The sequence below is a fragment of the Cherax quadricarinatus genome, chromosome 37 (genome assembly GCF_038502225.1).
Source record: "Cherax quadricarinatus isolate ZL_2023a chromosome 37, ASM3850222v1, whole genome shotgun sequence".
In the NCBI taxonomy this organism is placed as follows: domain Eukaryota; kingdom Metazoa; phylum Arthropoda; class Malacostraca; order Decapoda; family Parastacidae; genus Cherax; species Cherax quadricarinatus.
Genome location: NC_091328.1, coordinates 5360282 through 5386223, shown reverse-complemented (window position 1 = coordinate 5386223; position 25942 = coordinate 5360282). Strand labels below are relative to the sequence as shown.

Genomic DNA, 25942 nt, shown 5'->3' with positions numbered 1-25942 from the left:
AAGGAGTAACATGTCTGATCAGAGATCAGCATGGGTGAAGAGTATGGGGTGTCCACAAAAACACTCCCCGACTTCAAACATGTAACAACTATAATCTTTCACAGCTAGTAGCTTCAAATGCAGGATTTCATTCAATTTCAAGTGGTACAAGGTAGCATTAAAAGACACTCAATGTGCTCCCCTCTGGTTGCTCAGCAAACATCGATGCGATAGTCCAGTTCGGTCCAACCACTCTGCAGCATATCTGGTGTTATCATGCGAACTGCTTCAGTGGTCGAATTTTTCAGCTCCTCCAGGGTTGCGGGTAGTGGTGGTACGTAACCCCAAAGAGAAAAGTCACGAACAGTTAGGTCCTGTGACCTCGCAAGCCACATGCAGAGGTCACCGGACCTAACTGTTTGTGACTTTTCTTTGGGGGTACGTAAAGAGCACAGTTTACATACCACCACTACCTGCAACCCTGGAGGAGCTGAAGATTTCAATCACTGAAGTAGTTAGTACAATAACACCAGACATGCTGCAGAGCACCTGGACTGAACTGGACTATCGCATTTATGTTTGCCAAGCAACCAGAGGAACGCACATTGAGTGCCTTTAATGCTACCCTATACCACATGAAACAATGAAATCCTGCATCTGAAGCTACTAACTGTATAAGATTATTACAATAAAGTTACATGTTATACATGTTTGAAACCAGGGAGTGTTTTTGTGGGCATCTGTATAACAGAGGTAGAGTTAGGAAGGGCAGTGAGAAGTGCTAGAGGAAGTGCATGTAATCAAAATTGGTGTAATAAAGCTGTTGCTGGCAAAAATGCAAAGGAGTCTGTGTCAAAGGTGGGGCTGTCAGTGAGGAGGGAAGATAAAGTAAGGATTAGAGCATTAGAGCTCATATTACCAACATGAAAAGACTGCTCATCAGTGGTGCCAATAAGATACACATTCATCACTACAAGTCTAGGAATTATATAGAGAACACGTGTATGTTGAGGAAAAAATGTATCACGAACATCTAGAAAGGGTTTATCAGAGAGAAGCTATGATCATTAAATAATTTGGAAAAATGAAACAATTCTTTATTATTTATCTATATAGACAATATAATAATGTGGAGAAAATGAAAACTTGTGCAAAATAATCATAATGAGCATAAACAAGCATAAGATTAATCATTTAAAATTCAACTCCATAATGATTGCAGGTAGGTATATAATTTTGAAATCTGGAGCTTGTCTTGACCACTGTAACATTCGGCACTCTTGATTATAAAAAATGAATGCAACACAAGATCAAATTAACAATAAAAACTACTAGTGTGAATAAATTACACAACAGAAATACACAATTACCGGTAATATTCATTTTAGTGTACACCAAGTTGAAATGTAAGTCTCTCTCTCTCTCTCTCTCTCTCTCTCTCTCTCTCTCTCTCTGATATATGAAACACTGTCGACACACAGAAATCGGGTTCTGACTTAACATGCATCACAATTTGTGACCTTGTATTGCACAGGAGACACATGACACATAACTGGAATTTTTAATATAATTTAAATCAGAAATACAATTTATAGAAATTTGAATAAATACCCTACTTCTTAAAATAATACAATGATGAGCTATGAAAATAAAACACTAACTTAAGGAAGCAATGAAATATTCGTCTTGATTATTACAAACTTTCTCTTCATTTTTTCTTGATCAACATATTCCCTATGGGTAGACACAGTATATATTGTACGACAATATATACTGTGTTTTTCAAGCTATCACAATTAGTTTTGGCAAGTGTAGCAAGGCAAATAACACCTGCAAGAACTTAACAAGGAGGCAAATGTTTCAGTGAATTGCTACTCGCTCTTGGCATCCTTTGCACCAGGAACCCAAAGTCCTGAATCAATACAGCGTTTCATATGGTATGTCGCATCCTGGGGATCCATCTTCTCTATTGTCTTTTGTAACAGTTCTACATCCTGACTTTCAAAACATTTCTTTAACTCCTGAAAAAATGTATATATTTTTGTTAGGAATGTTTAAAAGGATTTAAACAAAAACAGATATTTTCATTACAAGCAACAGCAATAATAATTGTGATATTTAACAAGGAATTAGACCATGCTTGTCAATCAATCAGTGATCATACCAATAAAAAGTAATGACAGACAGACAGACACACACACTGATAACAGTGACAAAAATAGCTATGAACATAAATAAAGTGCTCAACACAAATACTACCAAACTAAGTTAAATTTACCAATAATTTCAAATCCACTAAATTATTAACATCAAAAGACTTCCCTAAAAGTTCCAAAGATCACTACAGGCAACCAGTATTTATAAAAGCCTTGACAAAAGCAGAAATGCCTAAACCACAAGCCTCACAGAGGGGAGGGAGGGAGGCAGGAGCACCTATGGACAGGTAGCAATGGGCGTGGCGTGTATGACTGATCCTCAAACAACAGATTCATCTCGAATGAATATTCCTGATGCAGGAGGGCCAAACATGCATGTCCTGTCCAACTTTGTATAAATTGCTCCTAGTCTGTAGGGCCCACCACTTCCCAAAGATATATCTGTGAATACGACTCAGGAAATTGCAGTAAGGCAAAAGTCTACTACAGAGTCAGTGGCTCACTACAGCAGCTTTGATGTGGCATCTGTTCCTTCATTTCCTGGGGCAACAACATAGCCTGAGCACCAACAGACCTCCATATCCTTGTGCCACAAGCAATAGTAAAACAAGCTTTGGTCTTTAAAAAATACCTGCAATGAAAAAAACTTCATTCCCCTCACAAAAATATATGCAGTAAGAACAGCAACAAATAATTCCAGTGATCTCACTTTCATTCAAGATGGGCAAAATATTAGGTACCCAGAGCTTAAGACACCCACTTCTCAGCAATTCTCTTCCACACCCATACTCCAACTCACTCCCACACCCCATACTACTCGCTCTCAAACCCCCTAAAATGCTCTTAATAAAATAGGTGATGAATAAAATTAAAGTAACAATGAGGGACAGAATTATCACTGTTAATAATGAATGTTAATAATGAATGTGAACTGAACAGATTATGGGCAAGATAATTCAAGGCCTATACAGAAATTTGCAAATCCAATCAAATATCTTGTTTTAGCACATCTGCCATTTTCCACCATGGCCAAGGTAAAAAAAAAAAAAAAATTATGTTCATTACTCATTTTTAAGCTGTTTATCTAGATGTACAGACACCACAATACCAATGACTCTTGAAACCCTGAAACACAATTTAAATGACCCTCCAGACCCTGAAATCCCTAACCAAGTATAATATCACATGTCTTTAATTAGGTTGGTTAGTGAGGCAATTAATGTTTAAAAGATTCTGCATCCTCTATCAATCAATTAAACTACTGGAAAATCAATTAGATAAGCTTCTTTATTAAGGCCATATAAAACAGAAACTTACCTCAGGAAGTGTGTCCAAAACCTCAAGGGGATCAAGACCACCAGGACCAAGTCGAGCCTGCCGTTCTTCCTCTTCTGCTTCCTTTAGTAATTCTTCCAGCTTCTGTGCTGCACGCTTCTTCACACGATCTTTGAAGCCATCCAGTTCGTCTGTGAAAGCTTTTTTGTATTCTGGTTCAGCCTGCTGTATCCTGTCAAAGTATGTATGATGTAACCATGGAGTAAATACCTGTACATGTAAATCTACTTACAAAAAAATATTCAGTTATGATAAAAACAGCTGAATTCAACTAAAATAATTCTAAATAAGTTAATGAACAAGCAAATCTTCCCTCCAGCTGCCTCCTCCAGCATCATTGCAGCCCCATCCCCCCTCTCCTCCCTTTGAAGAATGGAAGTCCACAATTCAGGAAATTCAGAAATTTTAAAGGCAGATTATTTCTACTCTCATTAATACTCCACCGCAGAAATTATGATGCATTAGATGCAAGCAAACTGAACCAATGCCATTTATTACTTCGGATATAAATGAAATATTTAGTTACCTATGGAAGAAAGCTGATATACAGGACCGTGGGTCCCTCTCCAGCTGCTTGGCCAGCTCTAGAATGAACTGCATGCAGATGGTCTGGTGAGCTACGTGAGACATAAGCTCATGCTTCTCCTCCATCTCCAGGTTGATGCACCATACGACCAAGTAGTTGGCAGTATCCTCGCATGCTAGCTGTGTGTGCTCCTGTGCGAACACAATAACATCAGTAACTCTGGCTATTATTATTTAGAGTAACAAGTACATATATACTGTACACAAGTAGATATAGCCCAACACATGATATATAAGACCTTTTACAGGGTTATATCATGTTTTGGGTCACTAACAGGCTCATATTACAGCTAGGTTGCTCCATCACACCTGTCTGCTGGTTCTATTTGACTGGTGTCGAGATCCTTGAGCCGTGATTGGATTTCTGTTTGAAGGGATGTTATTAGTTACTTAGTGGTTTGGCTAGCTTCATTTTGTTTGGTTGATGGCTTAGGATGGGTTATAGTTAGGTTATTTTGTCTGGTTAGCTGCTAGATTTCATGTGTGTGTAGTTAATTACATTTTCTTGTCTTTTAATAGTCATTAGTTAATTTTGTCAGTCAAGGGAATTGTTTCGATTCATCCAGCATCAGTATGTCTGGTATCTACATCCCTGGTGGGGGTTGGTTATACAAATGTATCTACAACATACAAGCAACATGCTTGGAGGCAGAGATAGAACATCAGGATCAAGGTTAACAAAACTCATACTTGTGATGAATGGTTTTGAAAACTGACAAGTTGAAGAATTGAGACACTTATGCAACACATGGGAATCTTTATTGAAGAAACGTTTCTTCAATAAAGATTCCCACGTGTTGCATAAGTGTCTCAATTCTTCAAAACTCATACTGCAATTTTTTTTTTTTTACTAAACTTTGATCCAGTTTTCCTATTTCTACATCTTTTTATATTGTTTCAATGTTGTAGGTCTATTATGTTTATCAGGGCTGTAGAATTGGTACATACAACCTTTGACTTCGACTTCTTTAATTACATTTTACTGACCCCAACTCCAGTGACCCCAAGAATTGCTTCCGCCTCCAACTCCACAGCCCTAATGTTACAAGGCTTAAATTGAGGAGGCAAGATACCTTAATCTGGCAGTGAAACAATAGTAATGTTTGTAATAACCATGCCTGTTTATATAGATAAATACAGTGGACCCCCGGTTTACGATATTATTTCATTCCAGAAGTATGTTCAGGTGCCAGTACTTAACGAATTTGTTCCCATAAGGAATACTGTGATTTAGATTAGTCCATTCCAGACCCCCAAACATACACGTACAAATGCACTTACATAAATACACTTACATAATTGGTCGCATTGGGAGGTGATCGTAAAGCGGGGGTCCACTGTATATTTTCTTTTGGTCTTGAGAGGTTGTTTAGGTTTTAGATCATTTTATATTTCCACATGCCCTGCTGATGTAATCATGGTATTCTACCATCTTTCTTCTTTCAACAAGCCATCTGTGGCGAATTATTTGAGATGGAAAATTGTGTTAAATATGGGGTGTGTGAGGAGTGAGTGGAAAGAAGTTGTTTTTATGACGAGACGTGCTATTGGAGTGTGAACAAAGTAACATTTATGAAGGGATTCAGGGGAAACTGGTTAGCTGGACTTAAGTCCTGGAGGTGGGAAGTACAATGCCTGCACTCTGAAGGAGAGGTGGGGATATTTTGCAGTTTTGAACTGTAGTATTGGTGCCGCTCTGGCAAGACAATAATAGATCGAGTGGTGATAAAAGTGTTTCTTCTTTTTCTGGGTCACCCTACATCAGTGGAAGATGGCCAGAGGAAAGCATTAAATCTGTGATGATCATTCCACATTAAGCAGTGCTAAATGTCTAATAAATATTGTAAAATATATCTATCTGCTTGTTAATACATGCAAGTACTACTTACCATGAGGAATCGTCGGGAGTCATCAAAGTTTCTGAACATTCCGTATTTTTTAATGTTGGTTTCATTCTTTTTAACAAATTCTTTCATGCGTTTTTCCTTCTCTTCCTCAGTAAGATTTTCAGAATGTCTTGGATCAAGCTTGTTAATAACAGTTTTGCTGAAGCCATCACTACTGATTGTGTCAACATTCCAAGGCTCCAGCTGAAAAGGAAATTTGCTTGACCAATATATACATACTAATATTTATTATATAATAAGCGAGGTAATTTGAAAAATGTTTACAATAGCTTATCCTTGATCTGTATAATGGGATTTTACTAGGATTGATTCAATCACTGGGACACCGTAAACTATGATCAATCATTTCCGGGTAAATCTGATCTTTTTTGTGATGATGAATTCAAAATGGAAGGAAAGTGTAATATAGGAAAGGCCTGAGGATGTAATTAATGAACAGAAATAATGTTTTAGTGCCTGAAATGTCTACAATTTTTATTTTGCACTGTTTTTAAACTAGTTTCTTTTTTTTTTTTTGTAAAATTATCCAAATTACCGACTACCGTGCACTTCGTAGTATAGTTTTGATAGCTTGTGCTCAATTGTTAGAATGGAAGGCTAGTATACACTGTACTAGCAAAACAGCTAAGAACATGGTGAAAATGAGCAATGGAATAAACTTAAAATAGGACTAAGTTAGCATAATCAATGATGCATAAATTGTACCCAAACTGCTAAGTTTGCACCTGAATAATTCCCTAAGTTTCTCGTCAAATTTTGCATTTTTGGTGTCGTTACCTTCAGAAAAATATTTTCTACCATTTCAGATTATTTTTTTTGTAAGTGTGAACACTTAATTTTAGCAAGGGGCTAGTAACCCTTTCTCCTGTATAAATTACTAAATTTAAAAAGAACAACTCATTTTTTTTTAGGTCATCCTGCCTTGGTGGGATGTGGCCGGTGTTTTGAAAAAAGAAAAATTCAGGGGTCTGGATAGTGAAAGGATTAATGAAGCTGAAGAAATTTATTTACATTTATTATTGTTTTGTCATTTCAAGTTAAGGCAAAAATGCAACACCTAGTGTGGTCAAGCTTCTTCAGTATAAAGATCATAAATTGTACATTCATTTTCAGTATTCATTACACTCTTTTCCCCAGACTGATGGATTGAACACATCAGCTCCAGGCTGAGAGACTGATTACTTCAAACTCATCTTCCACCATTCTTCTCTAAATTGGACTGAAGAAGCCACTGGCTGGCGAAATGTTTCTGCAGTAAAGATTACCAAATGTTGAACAAGTGTCTCATTCTTCAACTTGTTGGTTTTCTAAGCCATTACATCACACTGTAAACTCCATTTCTAAAATTTAAGCATGAATAACTTCTCAATTATAGTCATACTTACATGAAGTATGGTTTTTTTTTTTTTTTTTTTCAACAAGTCGGCCGCCTCCCACCGAGGCAGGGTGACCCAAAAAAGAAAGAAAATCCCCAAAAAGAAAATACTTTCATCATCACTCAACACTTTCACCACACTCGCACACCATCACTGTCTTTGCAGAGGCGCCCAGAATACAACAGTCTAGAAGCACACACACATAAAGATACACAACATATCCCTCCAAACTGCCAATATGAAGTATGGTTATGTCACTAAAACAAAGCAGAGAAAAAGTCAAGAGCTAGCATCGCTCCTGATCCAAGTGTCTAACCAAATGACAGCATTATGACTCTACTGAGGGTTTCTGGGATTATTGCAGTACTTAACCCTTTCACTTTCCAGACCCCTACTCTGAAATAGCATATAATCTATTTCTGAGGGTAATGTCACCATAGGTACAAAATGTAAGAGAAAAATTATAGAATTTCACAGGTGCAAAATTTGCAAACTCTGTGCATCTCTGATGCATCTATGAATCAGTCCTCACCAAATTAGTAAGAAAGGCTAAGCAATTGTACTATTCTAATAGATTCAATGAAACAAGAGGAGATATAAAACAGACCTGGAAGACTCTCAGATTCTGGGCACCCACAAACTGAAAAAAAAAAACTAGGGATATTGTCCTAACTAAACTGAATGAAACAACTACAGCCTATTTATACAGTTAACAAGATAAACGACTTTCTCAACCATAGGATCAAATCTCTCCAGTAAAATCCCAGGTACCAATCCCCGAGCAAGTGATTACTTGTGTGGGAATTTCCCAACCTCCTCCTATCTTGCATCAACCGAGCCCACAGAAGTTAACATGATTATTAAGTCGCTTAAAAATAAATCAAGAAATCTGGCTCAAGTCCCACCATTATTGTACAAACAAGAGGCTCACATTCTTTCACCTGCTATTTCATTACTCTTTAACAAATCACTAGAAACCAGCACTTTCCTGACACTACTCAAGACAGCAAGAGTTACACCAATACACAAAGTTGGTGACCCCACAGATGTAAACAACTACAGGCCAATATCAAACTTACTGTTGCTATCTAAAATCTTCGAGAAACTCGTGCACAAGAGATCATATTCCTTTATAACAGCACAAAGCATCCTTAACCCCTGCCAATTTGCTTCACAAAAAGCAAAAGCACAAACGACACAATTGTAAAAATGCTAGACCTGCTTTACACGGCACTTGAAAAAACGAATATCCATTAGGACTCTTTATCGACCTAAGGAAAGCTTTTGATACAGTAGACCACAGCATCCTACTCCACAAACTTGATCATTATGGTATAAGAGGCCATGCACTTACATATTTCAAATCCTGCCTTACTAAGGGGCATCAATACGTCTCTATTAAGGGCACAACCTCATCAACAAGACCACTGGATACTGGAGTACCACAGGAAATTGTCCTTGATCCCCTGCTCTTCCTCTTATACATCAATGATCTTCCTAATGTATCAACACCATAAACCTACTCTTTTGCCAACAAAATGACATGACTTATGTCATCTCCCACCCTATTCTTACCTCACTCAACACTATTGTTAATGAAAAGCTAGTAAAAATATTGACCTGGTGACAAAGGTGATATTAAAACAATATCAAAGATGGTTGACACAAACCTACTACCATTATAGTATGCTCGTTAATGACAAATTAGTTTATCAACGTGGTCTTAGGAACGGAACTCCGTCGTTAAGCGAGGAGAGGCTGTACAAGAAACTGCCCATTCACCCAATTCAATTACCCTATCAAGTCCACAAATTAGTAATGTGGCCAATTTTACACATTAAAAATATCAATTTAAAAACAGAGTCCATAATATGCAATGTAGACATTCCTGGCACTAAAACATTTCCTCTGCTCACTAGTCACGTCCCCAGGCCTCTCTTGTATTACACTTGCCTTCCACTTTGAATTCTTACTCACACAAAAATAGAAAATTTACTCTTTCTCAGGTAATACAAATCACCAAAAAAGGTTGGTCATGGTTCACAGTCCCAATAACTAAATCATACCTGATAAAAACCCATAAAACAGACTGGGGGTTGTACGGGGGGCTTTACCTATCCTCTGGAATTACCTGGAATGTCAGCAATAATCAAATATTCCTGCTACTTGGAGCTCAGTTTCAAGCTACTTCCAGTCCTGAAACCAATCAAATTCATCTGATTCAGTTTTATGTCTCATTCTATTAATACAAAGAAACAGACAATAAAACCATAAAAATCATACAGGAAAGCACCACAAAATCTCTTTTAAACCACACAGTCACAGTTTTGTTTTTCCCATCATGCTCCACATGGGGCAGGATTTTTTTTTTTTTTTTTTCCAACAAATTGGCTGCCTCCCACTGAGGCAGGGTGACCCAAAATGAAAGAAAATCCCAGAAAATAAAATACTTTTATCATTCAACACTTTTGCCTCACTCAAACATAATCACTGTCTTTGCAGAGGTGCCCAGATACAACAGTTTAGAAATATATATGAAGATATATAACATACCCCTCCAAACTGCCAATATCCCAAACCTGTCCTTTAAAGTGCAGGCATTGTACTTCCCATTTCCAGTACCAAAGTCCGACTATATAAAAATAACCGGTTTCCCTGAATCCTTTCACTAAATATTACCCTGCTCACACTCCAACAGCTATTCAGGTCCCAACAACAAACTCTTCTAAAAACGACAGGTTTGTACAGTTCAGGACATTTATGGATACGCTTTGCCATGAGAGACTTCACCAGAAAACATGGGACTCTTATCTATGCAAAAACTTACCACTCACAGCTTATCGGAATGAGGTGAGCTCATGACAGAACTACATCAGTGACCCTGGCCTCAATGACAGTTCTACATGACAAACATCAAAATGATTAATAGTACATATTATGAACTAATATTAAATGTTCTGAGCCATTAGGAATGTGAAACATACATAGCAGAGAGAGGAATTTTATTAGACATTTTACCCTTTAAAAAAAAAAAAAAAAAAAAAAAAAAAAAAAAAAAAGAAAAAAAAAGAGAGAGAAAAATCAAGTTTAACTTAGTTTCCTTGTTTGTGAGCTATGGTACTTGCCAATCACCATATTCCCAGCCACCTAATCCTAAATAAGCTTTCAGTCAATAAAGAATGTAATAGTTTCATACCTTCTCTTTCTTCTCTATTTCCTTTTGTTTACTGACCAACTCATCCCCTTTTTTCTCCAGCTCAGAGAGGGCCTGTTTTATGCTACTCATATCTGTGCTTGACTCTGGCCCTGCAGACTGTAGTTTTATCTTCAGACTCTTTACTTGATTTTCATACCTGTAAAAAAAAAAAAAAAAAAAAAAAAAAACAGTCTTGTGATTGCCTATCTAAAAACCTATTTTTGTGTTCATTTACAACATCAATATGAAATTTGACCAAAATTTTAGTAGTAAGGGGCATTACTCCCACAAAGTGTTTACTCTGGGGCCTCAAATTTTAAAATTTTAATTTTATGTTTAGTATGCAATGTGTAATTTACATTCAGAAAAATACTCTTAAACACAAAGAAAAAAGGCACTAGCCTGCATGAACATTTTGGGCAGACTAATCCTAATGCTTACAGACCATTTAAAACTAGACATAGGTTATGGAGTGATAAGTTTTAATTATACACTGCAAAAAGAGGAGTAGCAAAAATTTTATTATTAATAAAATATGTAACTTAGTGATACAAGTACAATACTGATTTACTGACAAGAGATTATCCAGAAACTTAGTCTGGACAAAATTACAAGATGGCATTGTATGGACTGCATGGTCACTTATACATTATTGTTGAAATTGCAGTTGTTGGTAGTGATCCCTTGATTCTGTGTGATTCTTAGCATATTTTGCTAACAAATAACCCTAGCTGTTACTAGTGATCAGCTCTGCAGCTCCAGCAATATTCTAAAATTTGCTACTTGGTGAGTGGTAGTACTGCAACATTCTTTGTAAGTACAGCAATTAATAAACCAGTTTCATTTATACAAATGCCTAATTTAAGTTTCCAGCAGACCATGGTGGGTCAGAGATGTATTGTTGAATTATTATTATATTACCTTTGTGGTTTGGCAACAGTGATATACCAACAAAGCTTAGGCATAAAGGGTGCTGGAAAATTAGAGTTATACCTGTAATAAATGCATTAAGAGTACGGAACAATGCCTATTTCCTTCAAGTCTTGCAGAAGTAGAGCTGTGAGAGTTTACCATTCCTGCCTCCTAGGATTAAACACTATTTTTATACATTATTTTTATTTTCCTTTTCAAACATGAATTATAAGCCATCTTCCAATAGTATTCAACAGTGTAGGAAGGGAATTTAATGCAATAAATACTGCATTTCGAATACATGTTTAATCTCAAATTTGGTGCCATCTGTAGTGACATCTGCTGTTTTGCTCGAGGAGGCTGGCAAGATGAGAGATGCATTTAATAGTCACGTGTGTATTGCATCTTCCCATTTCCTATTTTAGCGGTTACTACAGTACTATAAAAGTTTCTTACACTTAGAGTGAGTCAAGACAGTCTAGGACCTTGACCCCAATTACATGTATTCCAGTGTTACTCAATTTATACAGAGTATAGCATTTTCATACATGTATATACACGTATATACATGCACAGCATTATGAAGACTAACAAATACCATACCTTACCAATGTGCCAAGTGCTCGCATGTACCTTGCGCTACACCTTCCTCGAAGTAATGAACCAAATACCCACTAGATACGAAGCTACAGTAACCTTTCACTGGTAACATTACTTACATCTCTCTTTCTTTTTTAATTTTTTCAAGTTCTTTCTCTTTTTCTGCCATACGCTCCAGTCTGGCTTGGTGTCGCCATCGAAAGAGAGAAGGTGTGTCGATGTTTGGATGAGTATCATCCTCATCATCTGAAATCTGAGAAGGAAACACAAACCTGAACACTAAATTCTTAAAGTATACAAACAAAATGAAATAAACTTTGTATTAATGTTGGTAGAATTACCAACAATATGTTACGTAAATGGACACAAATGCAACTAATGTGACACTTTTACTGTGGCAACGTTTCGCTCTCCAGGAGCTTTGTCAAGCTGTTACAAACAATACACCGATGCATAGGGTATATATAGGCTTAGAGTGAGGTGTAAGGCACAATATAATCATTGTAGTAGTAGTAGCAGTTGTAATACTAGTGGAAGTAGTAATGCATGTAATACATGTACTACATCAGTGATTATATTGTGCCTTACACCTCACTAAGCCTATATATACCCTCTGCATCCATGTATTGTTTGTAATGGCGAAATTAACTGCTAAAAATCGTAACATATTTATAATAGTAATATTTCATTTAAGCATGATACAATGTTCATACAAATGTGAATAACATTTGGGTGTACATGCAGAATATTTCAGGCAAACTTAAGACTAACTTAAGATTAATAAGGCAATAACAACACGAGTAATTTTATGCATACAGTCACTGGGGTTAGTGCAAGTATAATTTAGGAGTTTACAATGAATACAAGAGGACTGAATATCCTATTAATTTATGCTATATGGCCTTAACAAGTTTAACTGAGAAGAATTACAGGTTTGATTATTAACATTACAATATTAGATTTGGTTCAGGGATTTTCGAGTGATCAAGAGAAGTATTCAAGACTTCCATCCTAGTATATAATGTAATAAAAGTTTTCATTAAGAAATCTTAAGACAGCACCTCCTTCCCTCCTGTCATCCTCCATAACTCAAGACCAGCTAATTAGTATATGTATATTAAAAAGTATTTATAGTATAGATATATTCTCTAACACTGTACTGAACACCTGTTTCAGTAGCCAGTTGATGAATGTTTTCCGTTAATTATTTTCTTTCTGTTCTAATTCCATGGCATTAATTTTGTTATCGATATTCTGTATAGTCCTTGTGGCTTAGCGCTTCTTTTTGATTATAATAATAATAATAATGTTATTGATATCAATTTGTTCATTATGCTCTGATTAAATTGCTTAGGGAAGGGGGGTGAGGTTAGTATTTATGGCAATTACTAGAATGAATTTCTTCAGCTAATGTATAAGCAATTAATTTATGTTAATAAACCCAACATTTTCAATTTATGGGAGTTTTACCCATGTTCATTTGGGTTACTTAATAAGCTTTTTCTCAGGCCTAATACATAATTTGAAACTTTTACAATAGTTTTATATAGTAATTGTGTAAAATATAACGAGGTATACACTATATAATCTACTGACTCTTGCAGGAGATCTTCACTGCCATAATTATATAAGTATAACATTTATACACAGGATGTATTAATGTTAATTATTTAGATGTATTTAACAAAACTATGCCAATGTTAATCAATCTGTTAATCAGTGTGTCACATGGGTTATATCACTCATTATGGAAATTAAAATGTACATTTAAAAAAAATAGTTTAAAATGTATATTCTATCTTCAAATAAATTACACGAACTATAAAAAGAAAGGTCGGGATTACATTAATGACTTCACAAGTATTTTGATGTACAACTCGACAATACAATAACCAAATTCCTATATAAATCCCTTTGGTAACCTGGAGGTCACAATTAGCACAGAGCTACACGCCACAAAGCTATCAGAAAATCGAGTCAAAATTGCCAAAAGAATCCCCAAAGGCAGAGAAAATCTGGGAAAATAACAGACCTCGATGTCCTTCCACTTGCTGTAGTCCACCATGGTGGTGTTGTGGCTGCTCCTCTGCCTCGGAACTAGATCATTACAATTTATTACACCTCTTCTGTACTAACATACACAAAATATATCAAATATATAATGACCATAACCTTATTTTCATATTTCTGTATTGAGTATTAACACGAATGATAAAGAAAAATAGCGTTTTGACATGACCCGATGTATGTACTAGATCATTCTGGAGTTCCTGTTCATTCTTGCTATCTAAAGTTATCTTTATATCATAGGTAGAAGTAAGTTGTATATGTATTTTGGCTGTTTATTTATAATATATAATAAATGTTCATGTTGCGAGGTATATTGACGTTTAAACTCACATTACATAGCCTGGAATCATGGACTTAGAGCATCACTTATGTATTAAGATTATTTAGGCACAGGTACACATCAGTAGTTATTATACATAGTTAAGTTGGTAGGTGCAAGGACATATGTGCAACTAATGTGACATTTTAAGGTGTCCCGTAGATTGACTGCTAGAGCACTCAGTTCACACAGTGAGGTCTGTGGTTCGATCCCCGGTACGGGTGGAACATAAGGACATGTTTCCTTAAGACACCTGCTGTCCCTCCTCACCTAGCAGTAAAATAGGTACTTGGGTGTTAGTCGATTAGATGTGGGTCGCATCCTGGGGACAAAATTAACCTAATTTGCCCGAAATGCTCTGCATAACAAGCTTTCTATATAACAGTATGTCACTGATGTCAACTATGACACCCGAATCTGCATGACAGTGTCTTCCATTGCAGACACTGCAAGGCTTCAGGCAGACATCAACCAAATCTTTCAGTGGGCTGCAGAAAACAATATGAAGTTCAACGATGAGAAATTTCAATTACTCAGATATGGTAAACACGAGGAAATTAAATCTTCATCAGAGTACAAAACAAATTCTGGCCACAAAATAGAGCGAAACACCAACGTCAAAGACCTGGGAGTGATCATGTCGGAGGATCTCACCTTCAAGGACCATAACATTGTATCAATCGCATCTGCTAGAAAAATGACAGGATGGATAATGAGAACCTTCAAAACTAGGGAGGCCAAGCCCATGATGACACTCTTCAGGTCACTTGTTCTATCTAGGCTGGAATATTGCTGCACTCTAACAGCACCTTTCAAGGCAGGTGAAATTGCTGACCTAGAAAATGTACAGAGAACCTTCACGGCGCGCATAACGGAGATAAAACACCTCAATTACTGGGAGCGCTTGAGGTTCCTAAAACTGTATTCCCTGGAACGCAGGAGGGAGAGATACATGATTATATACACCTGGAAAATCCTAGAGGGACTAGTACCGAACTTGCACACGAAAATCACTCACTACGAAAGCAAAAGACTTGGCAGACGATGCAACATCCCCCCAATGAAAAGCAGGGGTGTCACTAGCACGTTAAGATACCATACAATAAGTGTCAGGGGCCCGAGACTGTTCAACTGCCTCCCAGCATACATAAAGGGGATTACCAACAGACCCCTGGCAGTCTTCAAGCTGGCACTGGACAAGCACCTAAAGTCGGTTCCTGACCAGCTGGGCTGTGGCTCGTACGTTGGTTTGAGTGCAGCCAGCAGCAACAGCCTGGTTGATCAGGCTCTGATCCACCAGGAGGCCTGGTCACAGACCGGGCCGCGGGGGCGTTGACCCCCGGAACTCTCTCCAGGTAAACTCCAGGTATGGTCTGTATGCTTTGTACATGTACTTTTAAATAATAATAATAATATATTTTTTTCTACATGTACAATATATACAGGTCTAGTTGACATGAATGATATACTATGATATAAAAAAAATTGTTATGCAGAGCATTTCTGGAAAATTAGGTCAGTTTTGCCCCAGGATGCGACCCACACCGCTCAACTAACACCCAGGTACCTATTTTACTGTTGGGTGAACATTGGACAGCAGGTGTCTTAAGGAAACACGTCCTAATGTAGATAAATGGTTCAGCGGTGCCGTGGATCGACCCCCGGACCAGTGTGTGTGATAAATGGTTTAAAAACCGACAAGTTGAAGATTGTACTCAACTCACAGTGTGTGAGCTGAGTACAGTAGTGATCGAGCTATGGGACACCTTAACGAAATGCTGTTAAGAAACGTCGCAGCTCATAGTATAGGAGGAAAAGTTGTAACATGGATCAAAGTATGGCTGACCAATAGCAGGCAACGAGTTTGCATTAATGGGGGTCAAGTCTGAATGGGGACCGGTCACTAGTGGTGTTCCACAAGTATCAGTTTTGGGTCCATTGTTGTTCATAATTTACATTAATGACCTTGATGAAGGAATAAAGAGTGACATGAGTAAATTCGCTGATGACAACAAAAAACAAAAACAAAATAGGCCGAATAGTAGATTCTGAAGAGAACAACAATGAATTTCAGAAGGATTTAGACAAATCAATGTTATGGTCTGAAAAGTGGCAACTGCTGGAATATTGCTGCACACTAACAGCACCTTTCAAGGCAGGTGAAATTGCTGACCTAGAAAATGTACAGAGAACCTTCACGGCGCGCATAATGGAGATAAAACACCTCAATTACTGGGAGCGCTTGAGGTTCCTAAACCTGTATTCCCTGGAACACAGGCGGGAGAGATACATGATTATATACACCTGGAAAATCTTAGAGGGACTAGTACCGAACTTGCACACGAAAATCACTCACTACGAAAGCAAAAGACTTGGCAGACGATGCAACATCCCCCCAATGAAAAGCAGGGGTGTCACTAGCACGTTAAGAGACCATACAATAAGTGTCAGGGGCCCGAGACTGTTCAACTGCCTCCCAGCACACATAAGGGGGATTACCAACAGACCCCTGGCAGTCTTCAAGCTGGCACTGGACAAGCACCTAAAGTCGGTTCCTGACCAGCCGGGCTGTGGCTCGTACGTTGGTTTGCGTGCAGCCAGCAGCAACAGCCTGGTTGATCAGGCTCTGATCCACCAGGAGGCCTGGTCACAGACCGGGCCGCGGGGGCGTTGACCCCCGGAACTCTCTCCAGGTAAACTCTGAAGGTCAATGTGGATAATTGTAAAGTCCTTTCCTTGGGAACTAAAATAACCCTCACAGTTATAAACCAGGTGATGCAGAACTTAATCATACAGTATGTTAAAAAGACTAGGGAGTCATGGTAGCACAGATCTAAAGTCAAGACAACAGTGCCTAAGTGTGCGCAATAAGGCTAATAGATTACTAGGATTTAAATCAAGAAGTGCAAATAACAGGAGTCCAAAAGTTATTTTACACTTCATACATCACTAGTAAGGCCTCACTGATATTATGCAGCTCAGTTTTGGTCACCATACTACAGAATGGATATTAATTCATCGGAGAACATTCAGAGAAGAATGGCAAAATTAATATACTGTATAAGGAGTCTCCCATATGCGTTAAAAGGGTTGGGTCTGATTAGTACCTGAGATACTGAAGCAAATTTTTGGGTGCCTTGGGGAAAGAGTAGGACAGATGCGTGGGTGGGAATGATTGGTTTTGATAAAGACCTGCCTTGTAAGGCTAGTAGCTACGCCTGCTGCAGTGTTCCTTCATTCTTATGTGAAATAACGAAAAGCTGGGGTAGTAGGGGATTATACCCGGAGGGTCTTCCGGGGGTCAATGCCCCCTGCTGTTTGGTCCATGACCAGACTTCACGGTTGATCAGGCTGTTGTTTAATGTTTCCAGTACACGGCCTGGCACGGGTATTAATCATAAGATGACCCGTCAGTGGTGCAGCATGTTAAACTACAAGCAGGGTTGTAACAAGTGTCCGTGGTCACAGCTGCACTGACGTGCTCACTTCATCTTAACATGCCCTTGCTCTACAGTGTAACTCTCTGGACTCGAGAGCTCGTGGTAGGAAGAGTGAGTCAAGCAGTGGCCCGGTGGCCTGGTGGCGTGGCCCGGTGGCCTGGTGGCTAAAGCTTCCGCTTCACACACGGAGGGCCCGGGTTCGATTCCCGGCGGGTGGAAACATTTCGACACGTTTCCTTACACCTGTTGTCCTGTTCACCTAGCAGCAAATAGGTACCTGGGTGTTAGTCGACTGGTGTGGGTCGCATCCTGGGGGACAAGATTAAGGACCCCAATGGAAATAAGTTAGACAGTCCTCGATGACGCACTGACTTTCTTGGGTTATCCTGGGTGGCTAACCCTCCGGGGTTAAAAATCCGAACGAAATCTTATCTTATCTTATCTTATCTTGATCATTCCTACAGTGAGCGTTCATGTCATGTGGTGTACCGTGTACAGCCCTATGGCGGGGACAGCCCTATGGTAAGGGCGCCGTAAACCGTCTTTGTGTCGCATGGAACACTATTTGCAGCCCTATGACAAGGGCATGGTGAGTCTTTCACCTCCAGTTAAACCATTCTTGGCACTCAGGCCACAGCCTGAGGTCCAGAACGACTTAGGAGATTCTCTGGAGGTGTGTTGACCATCTAACGTCTTTCTTGTTAGACTTCTGGTGGATCAGGGACCGATCAACCATGTTGTTACTGCCGGCCGCAAGTAAACCGATGTACGAACCACAACCCGGCTGGTCAGGTACTAGCTTTAGATGTCTGTCCAGCTCCCTCTTGTTATAAACATGTAAACCGACTTACGAACCACAGCCCTCTAGATCGGGAACTGACTTTAGGTGCTTGTCCAGGTCCCTCTTACCTGTAGTATACCTGGAGGAGGTTTCGGGGGTCAACGCCTCCGTGGCCGGGTCTGTAACTAGGCCTCGTGGTGGATCATGGCCTGATCATCCAGGCTGTTGCTGCTGGTCGCACGTACACTGACATACAAATCACAGCCTAGCCGGTCAGGTACTAACTTTAGGTGCCTCTCCATCTCCTTGAAGACAGCCAGGAGTCTATTGGTAATCCCCTTTATGTATGCTGGGAGGTAGTTGAACAGTCTTGGGCCCCTGACGCTTTTTGTGTTGTCATAGCATACTCGTGGTGCCCCTGTTTTTCACTGTGGGGATGGTGCATCTCCTGCCGAGTCTTATGCTTTCGTAGGGACTGATTTTCGTGTGTAGATTTGGGACTTGTCCCTCTAGAATTTTCCAAGTGTATATTATCATGTATCTTTCTCGCTTGCGTTCCAGGGAGTACAAATCAAGAGATTTCGAACGTTCCCAATACTTTAGGTGCTTTATCGTACTCATGCTTGCTGTGGAAGTTCCCTGTATATTCTCCAGGTCTGCAATTTCGCCTACCTTGAAAGGGGCCGTTAGTGTACAGCAATACTTCAGCCTAGAGAGAACAAGTGATCAGAAGAGAATCATCATGAGCTTTCCATCCATTTAAAGATTTGGTTGATGTCCTCTTGGTGATTTGCTGTGTCTTCGATGGATGACACTGTCATGCATATTCGGGTGTCATCCACAAAGGACATGATGCAGGCTGATATAAACTTGTATATAGTTCATTACCACTGTAGCTTGTTTAGCTATCAAAACTTTGAGGTCCAGTTCCTGGACCCATTATGTACGTCTGTAATCTTTTGACTTCCTCCTACAGATGGGCATGGGGTGCATAATAAATATATTAAACTAACTTTAAGGAGAAAGTCAAATATTTTTTTCTGGAAAACTTCTTTCTAGTCCAACTCTATGGGTCCCAACAATTTGCAGTAGAGGAGGTGGAATGTATCTATCAAATTATAGGCTTGGATCAGCATCCGTGATTCTCCGGCCAATGATGTAAACAGTTTCGATATTGACAACACCTAAGTAATGTATCCTGAGTGTATACTGGGCTAGGTTAGGTTAGGGTAGCCAACGTTACGTTAAGTTGGATTGGGTAAGTAAGTAAGTAAATTTATTCAGGTATACACAAATACAGTTACATAGAATTATCATACATAGCAGCATATATGTAGAGAACCTAGGATAACCCAAAAAAGTCAGACAGAGTGACTTATTTCCATTGGGTGGAAAAGGCGGGGTTAGGTTAGGTTCGGTTCGTTGAAATAGTTACACAAGGGCCTCTTTTAAATATATTTTTTCTCAAGACAAAACATTATCCCAAATATTTTTTTTTTCAATTTGCACAAAATATAATACATTTATTTTGGCACGAGCGACACGTCAGAGCCAATCAATGGTGGCCCTTAACATTCCCAACGACACTAACCACAGAAGTGTAAACAAAGATTCAACTTTCCCGAATGTACCGCTGGTGGAGTAAGGTGAAGTCGTGTGAGGTTAATTTAGGTTGTGTTTCTTTAGGCTAAATTACATTTCTTACCATTCCATCAAAATAAAACCCATGCTCATGGTATATTCCACCTAATATTGGACATTTTAAGGAATAAATTATTGATCAACTCGACCAGGACCTGAACTCAATAATAACCATGGTACCAAATTGCCAGTTTTATTAAAAAAGAAAATAGGGGAAGGAGGGTCCGAAATACCCTTCGACAGCATTAAGGAATATGGAAAACTAAAAAGAGAGCGAATGTCATATCGCCTGAATTTTATATCAAGTTCCTCTCAGGGAAGGTTCCTTGATGTTGGTGAGGGGCTCTTGATCTAGGGAATTGGATCTGTGCTCCAGTTCCCCGAATTAAGGCTGAACACCTTCCACATCCTTCCCACACAGACGCTGTATAATCCTACGGGTTTAGCGCTTCCCCTTGATAATAATAATAATAATAATAATTTATATCAAGTTTCTGAGACACTTTCCTTTAGCCAACTGGGATTTTTTTTTTACCTTATCTGCCCAAAATTCAGAAAATTAATTATAATTCAAACATTTCACAATGGGATGTTTTACATCATATACCTAATTTTATAGACCTATACCCCTTGGCTAACACATTTTATAAATTAAAGTACGTGATGTATTCTTGTAATTATATAAAATGAAATCAAATTTAAAATATTTGATAGAAGCGTCAACATACTGGAAGATTATTGGTAGTGTTAATGAGTGCATTGAGTCAGTTGAAGTTAAATTATAGTATTTTAAACTCATCTATGATGAATAAATAAACTTACTTACTATTATTTAGAGGAAATCTTGTATTTGAACAGGTTTATAAGATGAGAACAGCGACATCTATATATATTCCCCTAAGACCTATGCATGCTCCCCGCTTACACAAACTTCCCAGCCTCTGGAAATATAACAGACAACAGGGAAATTGCAAGAAACAAAGCTGTGTGTAGGGAGAGAATAGAGAAAATAGGAAGAGGAGGAGGAAGAGAGAATTATTGGTGAGGAAGTAAGTGTGGGAGACAACATGGCGGCGGCGAGGTAACACACATCGCCTTCCTCACACATGTTTGTAGCCGCTGCTCTCTTCTCGTTCAAACTTTCCCTGGATATTATACCACAGCAAGATGACCTCCCTCCACTGTGTCATCCACCCGCTGCCTGGCACTGAAGACCAGCTCAATGAAAGGTGAGACACCCTCATAACCACGACACACTCGCCTCGTCTCCACAAATGTTTTTTGAACGCCATCTTCATCTGGGTTTTCTCTCTGGGTAATATACTATTAATCAGCTCTGGGAATATCTGGGGCTTCAGAGAGTTATAGATGGAGAATAGTTTGACCAAAGATTTACTAAATGGCAGCTGAAAGAGGAAAATTGTTGGAGTTTTAGTATGAGGGAGGTGAATCACGGGCATGATTCACTACAAGGAAATATTAATGTGTTGAAGAATAATGTCTACCACTGTATATAATAGTCACAAATATTACTGTTCACACTTAATGAAGCTTATACTAAGTCAAGACAACTCAACACAGCAAGAACCACTAAGCTGATACAATAAATTATATTAATAATACATTAATTTTATTTATATTGCAAGTATAATGTGGGTGATTCATTTTAGACAAATATCTTATTTAATAATTACAGTACTTGCCCAAAATTCATACACAGTATACTGTAAGAAAATAATTCAGTGCTTGATTAGTTAACCTGGTTTAATTTACACATTACTATATAAGACAAGTCTTATGTTAAAAATTGTATAAAAATGTATTAAACACAAGACAGTTTAAAAATCTAAACTTGTGTAATGAAGCTGAATAAAAACTAAGTAACTTTGTCTGACACTTGGGTTATCCTAGGTAGTTTATGCTGTATGATAATTGTACTTAGGTGTACTTGTGTCTAAATAAACTTACTGAGGCTTAGTGGGTCATGCTAGGCCTAGTCTACTTATATTAAAGCTTGTAGTGAAAATGTAATATTAAACTTATTACTAGTAGTACATACCTTGTACATTTAGTAGAATTTGATCAGTGGGAATAAAGTGTACTCATAAATTATTCTTTTGTAGATGGAGATAATTTGTATATTAAAAAAAAAATCATAATTCTTTGCTATTAGAACATTATACTGTATACAAGTAAATTATACAGGCAGAGCATTTTAGACAGTTTCAAAGCATTTCTTGCTAGGGATGCAGAGGTATCTAGTGATAGTGTATCATATATCAAAGTGTCTTATACATTCTAGCTAAGTAAATTTATTTAGTCACAGGTACACATAAGTACAGTTATTATATATAGTGTAAATTACCTAGGATAACCCAAAAATGTCAGTGACTTATTTCCATTGTGTGTGTATGTTTACCTAGTATTCTTATCCTTCAAGGGATGTTTCTGAATACTAGGGTTTCTCAAGTGCTAAATCCCCATAAAGATTAGTGCTTCTCAATAAATTTAATAATAACAACTATTGTTCTTGTGTTTTTCTAATGAAGGTTGACTTAGCACCAATGAATTCTCCAAGAAACATCTACATTTTACTGTTATGACTTCAATGACTAAATACTGTACAGTATGATCCTCTCATCTGTGCTGTATGACCCTTGTGGGCTTAGTGCTTCTTTTTCTTTATAATAATAATAATAATAATCTCTCAAGAAATATCATTAACAATATTTTCTGGTATTTATCTCTAGCTAATGTACTGTAGCTATACTACAAATTTATTTAATTAAACAATTACAATTTGAAATGTATTAATATAAAAAGCTAAGGTATGTTGAAAGGTGGAACTGATGGGATCAAGACAGAAATCCTAAAAGTTACAAAGGTTAGTGGAGGAGTTTAGGAGGGTGTGTAAAGGTAGAAAGTTGAAAGTGAATATAGCTAAGAGTAAGGTGATGAGGGTATCAAATGATTTACATAAAGAAAAACTGGATATCAAATTGGAGAGAGGGAGTATGGAAGAAGTGAATGTTTTCAGATATTTGGGGGTTGACTTGTCAGCAGACGAGTTTATGAAGGATGAGGTTAACCATAGAATTGATGAAGGAAAAAAGGTGAGTGGTGTGTTGAGGTATCTGTTGAGACAAAAAAAAAGTTATCCATTGAGGCAAAGAAAGGAATGTACGAGAGTATAGTAGTACCAACACACTCGTATGGGTGTGAAGCTTGGGAGGCAGTGTGTGGTGTAATTATTATGCAGAGAATTCGTAATGTGGAAATTAGAAGGAGGTGTGGAGTTACTAAAAGTATTAGTCAGAGGGCTGAAGAGGGGTTATTGAGGTGGTTTGGTCATTTAGAGAGAAGGGAACAAAGAATGACTTGGAGAATGTATAAATCTGTAGGGGAAGGAAGGCAGTGTAGAGGTTGTCCTCAAAAAAGGTTGGAGAGAGGGGATAAAGGAGGTTTTGTGGGCGAGGGGCCTGGATTTTCAGCAAGTGTGTGTGAGCGTTGTAGATAGTGAATGGAGATGAATGCTTTTTGGGACCTGATGAACTGTTAGAGTGTGAGTAGGGTAATATTTTGTGAAGGGATTCAGGAAAACTGGATAGCCAGACTTGAGACCTGGAAATGGGAAGTACAGTGCCTGCACTTTATAGGAGGGGTTTGGGATATTGGCAGTTTGGAGTGACTAAACTGTCATATCTGGGCGCCTCTGCAAAGACAGTGATTATGTATGAGTGATGTTGAGAGTGTTGACTGATAGTGAAAGTTTTTTCTTTGCTTTTGGGTTTTTCTTTCTTTTGGGTCACCCTGCCTCGGTGCAAGTCAGCCAGTGTTAAAAATAAAAAGTAAATAAATAAATAAATAAATATTATATATATATATATATATATATATATATATATATATATATATATATTATATATATATATATATATATATATATATATATCTATATATATATATATATATATATATATATATATATATATATATAATATATATATATATATATATATAAATATATATATATATTATATATATATATATAGGAGTGAGGAAGAGCCAGTTGTGAGTGTGGGGGGAAGTTCGTGAGGCAGTAGGTAAAATGAAAGGGGGTAAGGCAGCCGGGATTGATGGGATAAAGATAGAAATGTTAAAAGCAGGTGGGGATATAGTTTTGGAGTGGTTGGTGCAATTATTTAATAAATGTATGGAAGAGGGTAAGGTACCTAGGGGGTGGCAGAGAGCATGCATAGTTCCTTTGTATAAAGGCAAAGGGGATAAAAGAGAGTGCAAAAATTATAGGGGGATAAGTCTGTTGAGTGTACCTGGTAAAGTGTATGGTAGAGTTATAATTGAAAGAATTAAGAGTAAGACGGAGAATAGGATAGCAGATGAACAAGGAGGCTTTAGGAAAGGTAGGGGGGTGTGTGGACCAGGTGTTTACAGTGAAACATATAAGTGAACAGTATTTAGATAAGGCTAAAGAGGTCTTTGTGGCATTTATGGATTTGGAAAAGGCGTATGACAGGGTGGATAGGGGGGCAATGTGGCAGATGTTGCAAGTGTATGGTGTAGGAGGTAGGTTACTGAAAGCAGTGAAGAGTTTTTACGAGGATAGTGAGGCTCAAGTTAGAGTATGTAGGAAAGAGGAAATTTTTTCCCAGTAAAAGTAGGCCTTAGACAAGGATGTGTGATGTCACCATGGTTGTTTAATATATTTATAGATGGGGTTGTAAGAGAAGTAAATCGAGGGAGGGTCTTGGCAATAGGCGTGGAGTTAAAGATAAAGAATCACACACAAAGTGGGAGTTGTCACAGCTGCTCTTTGCTGATGACACTGTGCTCTTGGGAGATTCTGAAGAGAAGTTGCAGAGATTGGTGGATGAATTTGGTAGGGTGTGCAAAGAAGAAAATTAAAGGTGAATACAGGAAAGAGTAAGGTTATGAGGATAACAAAAAGATTAGGTGATGAAAGATTGAATATCAGATTGGAGGGAGAGTATGGAGGAGGTGAGGCGTATTCAGATATTTGGGAGTGGGCGTGTCAGCGGATGGGTCTATGAAAGATGAGGTGAATCATAGAATTGATGAGGAAAAAGTGAGTGGTGCACTTAGGAGTCTGTGGAGACAAAGAACTTTGTCCTTGGAGGCAAAGAGAATGTATGAGTATAGTTTTACAGCTCTTATATGGGTGTGAAGCGTGGGTGATGAATGTTGCAGCGAGGAGGAAGGCTGGAGGCAGTGGAGATGTCATGTCTGAGGGCAATGTGTGGTGTGAATATAATGCAGAGGAATTCGTAGTTTGGAAGTTAGGAGGAGGTGCGGGATTACCAAAACTGTTGTCCAGAGGGCTGAGGAAGGGTTGTTGAGGTGGTTGGACATGTAGAGAATGGAGCGAAACAGAATGACTTCAAGAGTGTATCAGTCTGTAGTGGAAGGAAGGGCGGGGTGAGTCGGCCTAGGAAGGGAGTTGGAGGGAGGGGGATGGAGGAGGTTTTGTGTGCGAGGGCTTGGACTTCCAGCAGGCATGCGTGGAGCGTGTTTGATAGGAGTGAATGGAGACAAATGGTTTTTAATACTTGCGTGCTGTTGGAGGGTGTGAGCAAAGTAACATTTAGAAGGGATTCAGGGGAAACCGG

The 25942-nt window shown here is 38.3% G+C and overlaps 2 protein-coding genes across 5 annotated transcripts in view; one reads left to right on the top strand and one right to left on the bottom strand.

Annotated features, from left to right (window-relative positions):
- Positions 1-1383: 1383 nt before the first annotated feature.
- Positions 1384-14232, bottom strand: Cdc37 (cell division cycle protein 37). Its single transcript, XM_053795927.2, has 7 exons — positions 14079-14232; positions 12166-12299; positions 10535-10691; positions 5945-6145; positions 3997-4187; positions 3453-3642; positions 1384-2000 (listed from the first exon to the last, which is right to left on the bottom strand). The coding sequence occupies exons 1-7, from the start codon at positions 14109-14111 to the stop codon at positions 1851-1853; spliced, it is 1056 nt and encodes a 351-aa protein (XP_053651902.1). The 5' UTR covers positions 14112-14232; the 3' UTR covers positions 1384-1850.
- Positions 14233-21311: 7079 nt separating this feature from the next.
- The window catches only part of hyd (E3 ubiquitin-protein ligase hyd), a 112200-nt gene continuing 107569 nt past the window's right edge, over positions 21312-25942 (top strand). For all 4 annotated transcript variants that reach the window (XM_070091806.1, XM_070091807.1, XM_070091809.1 and 1 more), the window contains exon 1: positions 21312-21526. In XM_070091806.1, the coding sequence (XP_069947907.1) occupies positions 21465-21526 (62 nt within the window). In that variant the 5' untranslated portion in view covers positions 21312-21464. The remainder of the gene's footprint in view (positions 21527-25942) is intronic.

Coding starts and splice junctions, on each gene's coding strand:
- Cdc37 (XM_053795927.2), bottom strand. CDS start 14,111: ATGGTGGACTACAGCAAGTGGAAGGACATCGAG. Junction 3,643..3,996: donor ATATCAGCTTTCTTCCATAG/GTAACTAAATAT, acceptor ATACTTTGACAG/GATACAGCAGGCTGAACCAG. Junction 2,001..3,452: donor TTTTGGACACACTTCCTGAG/GTAAGTTTCTGT, acceptor ACATTTTTTCAG/GAGTTAAAGAAATGTTTTGA.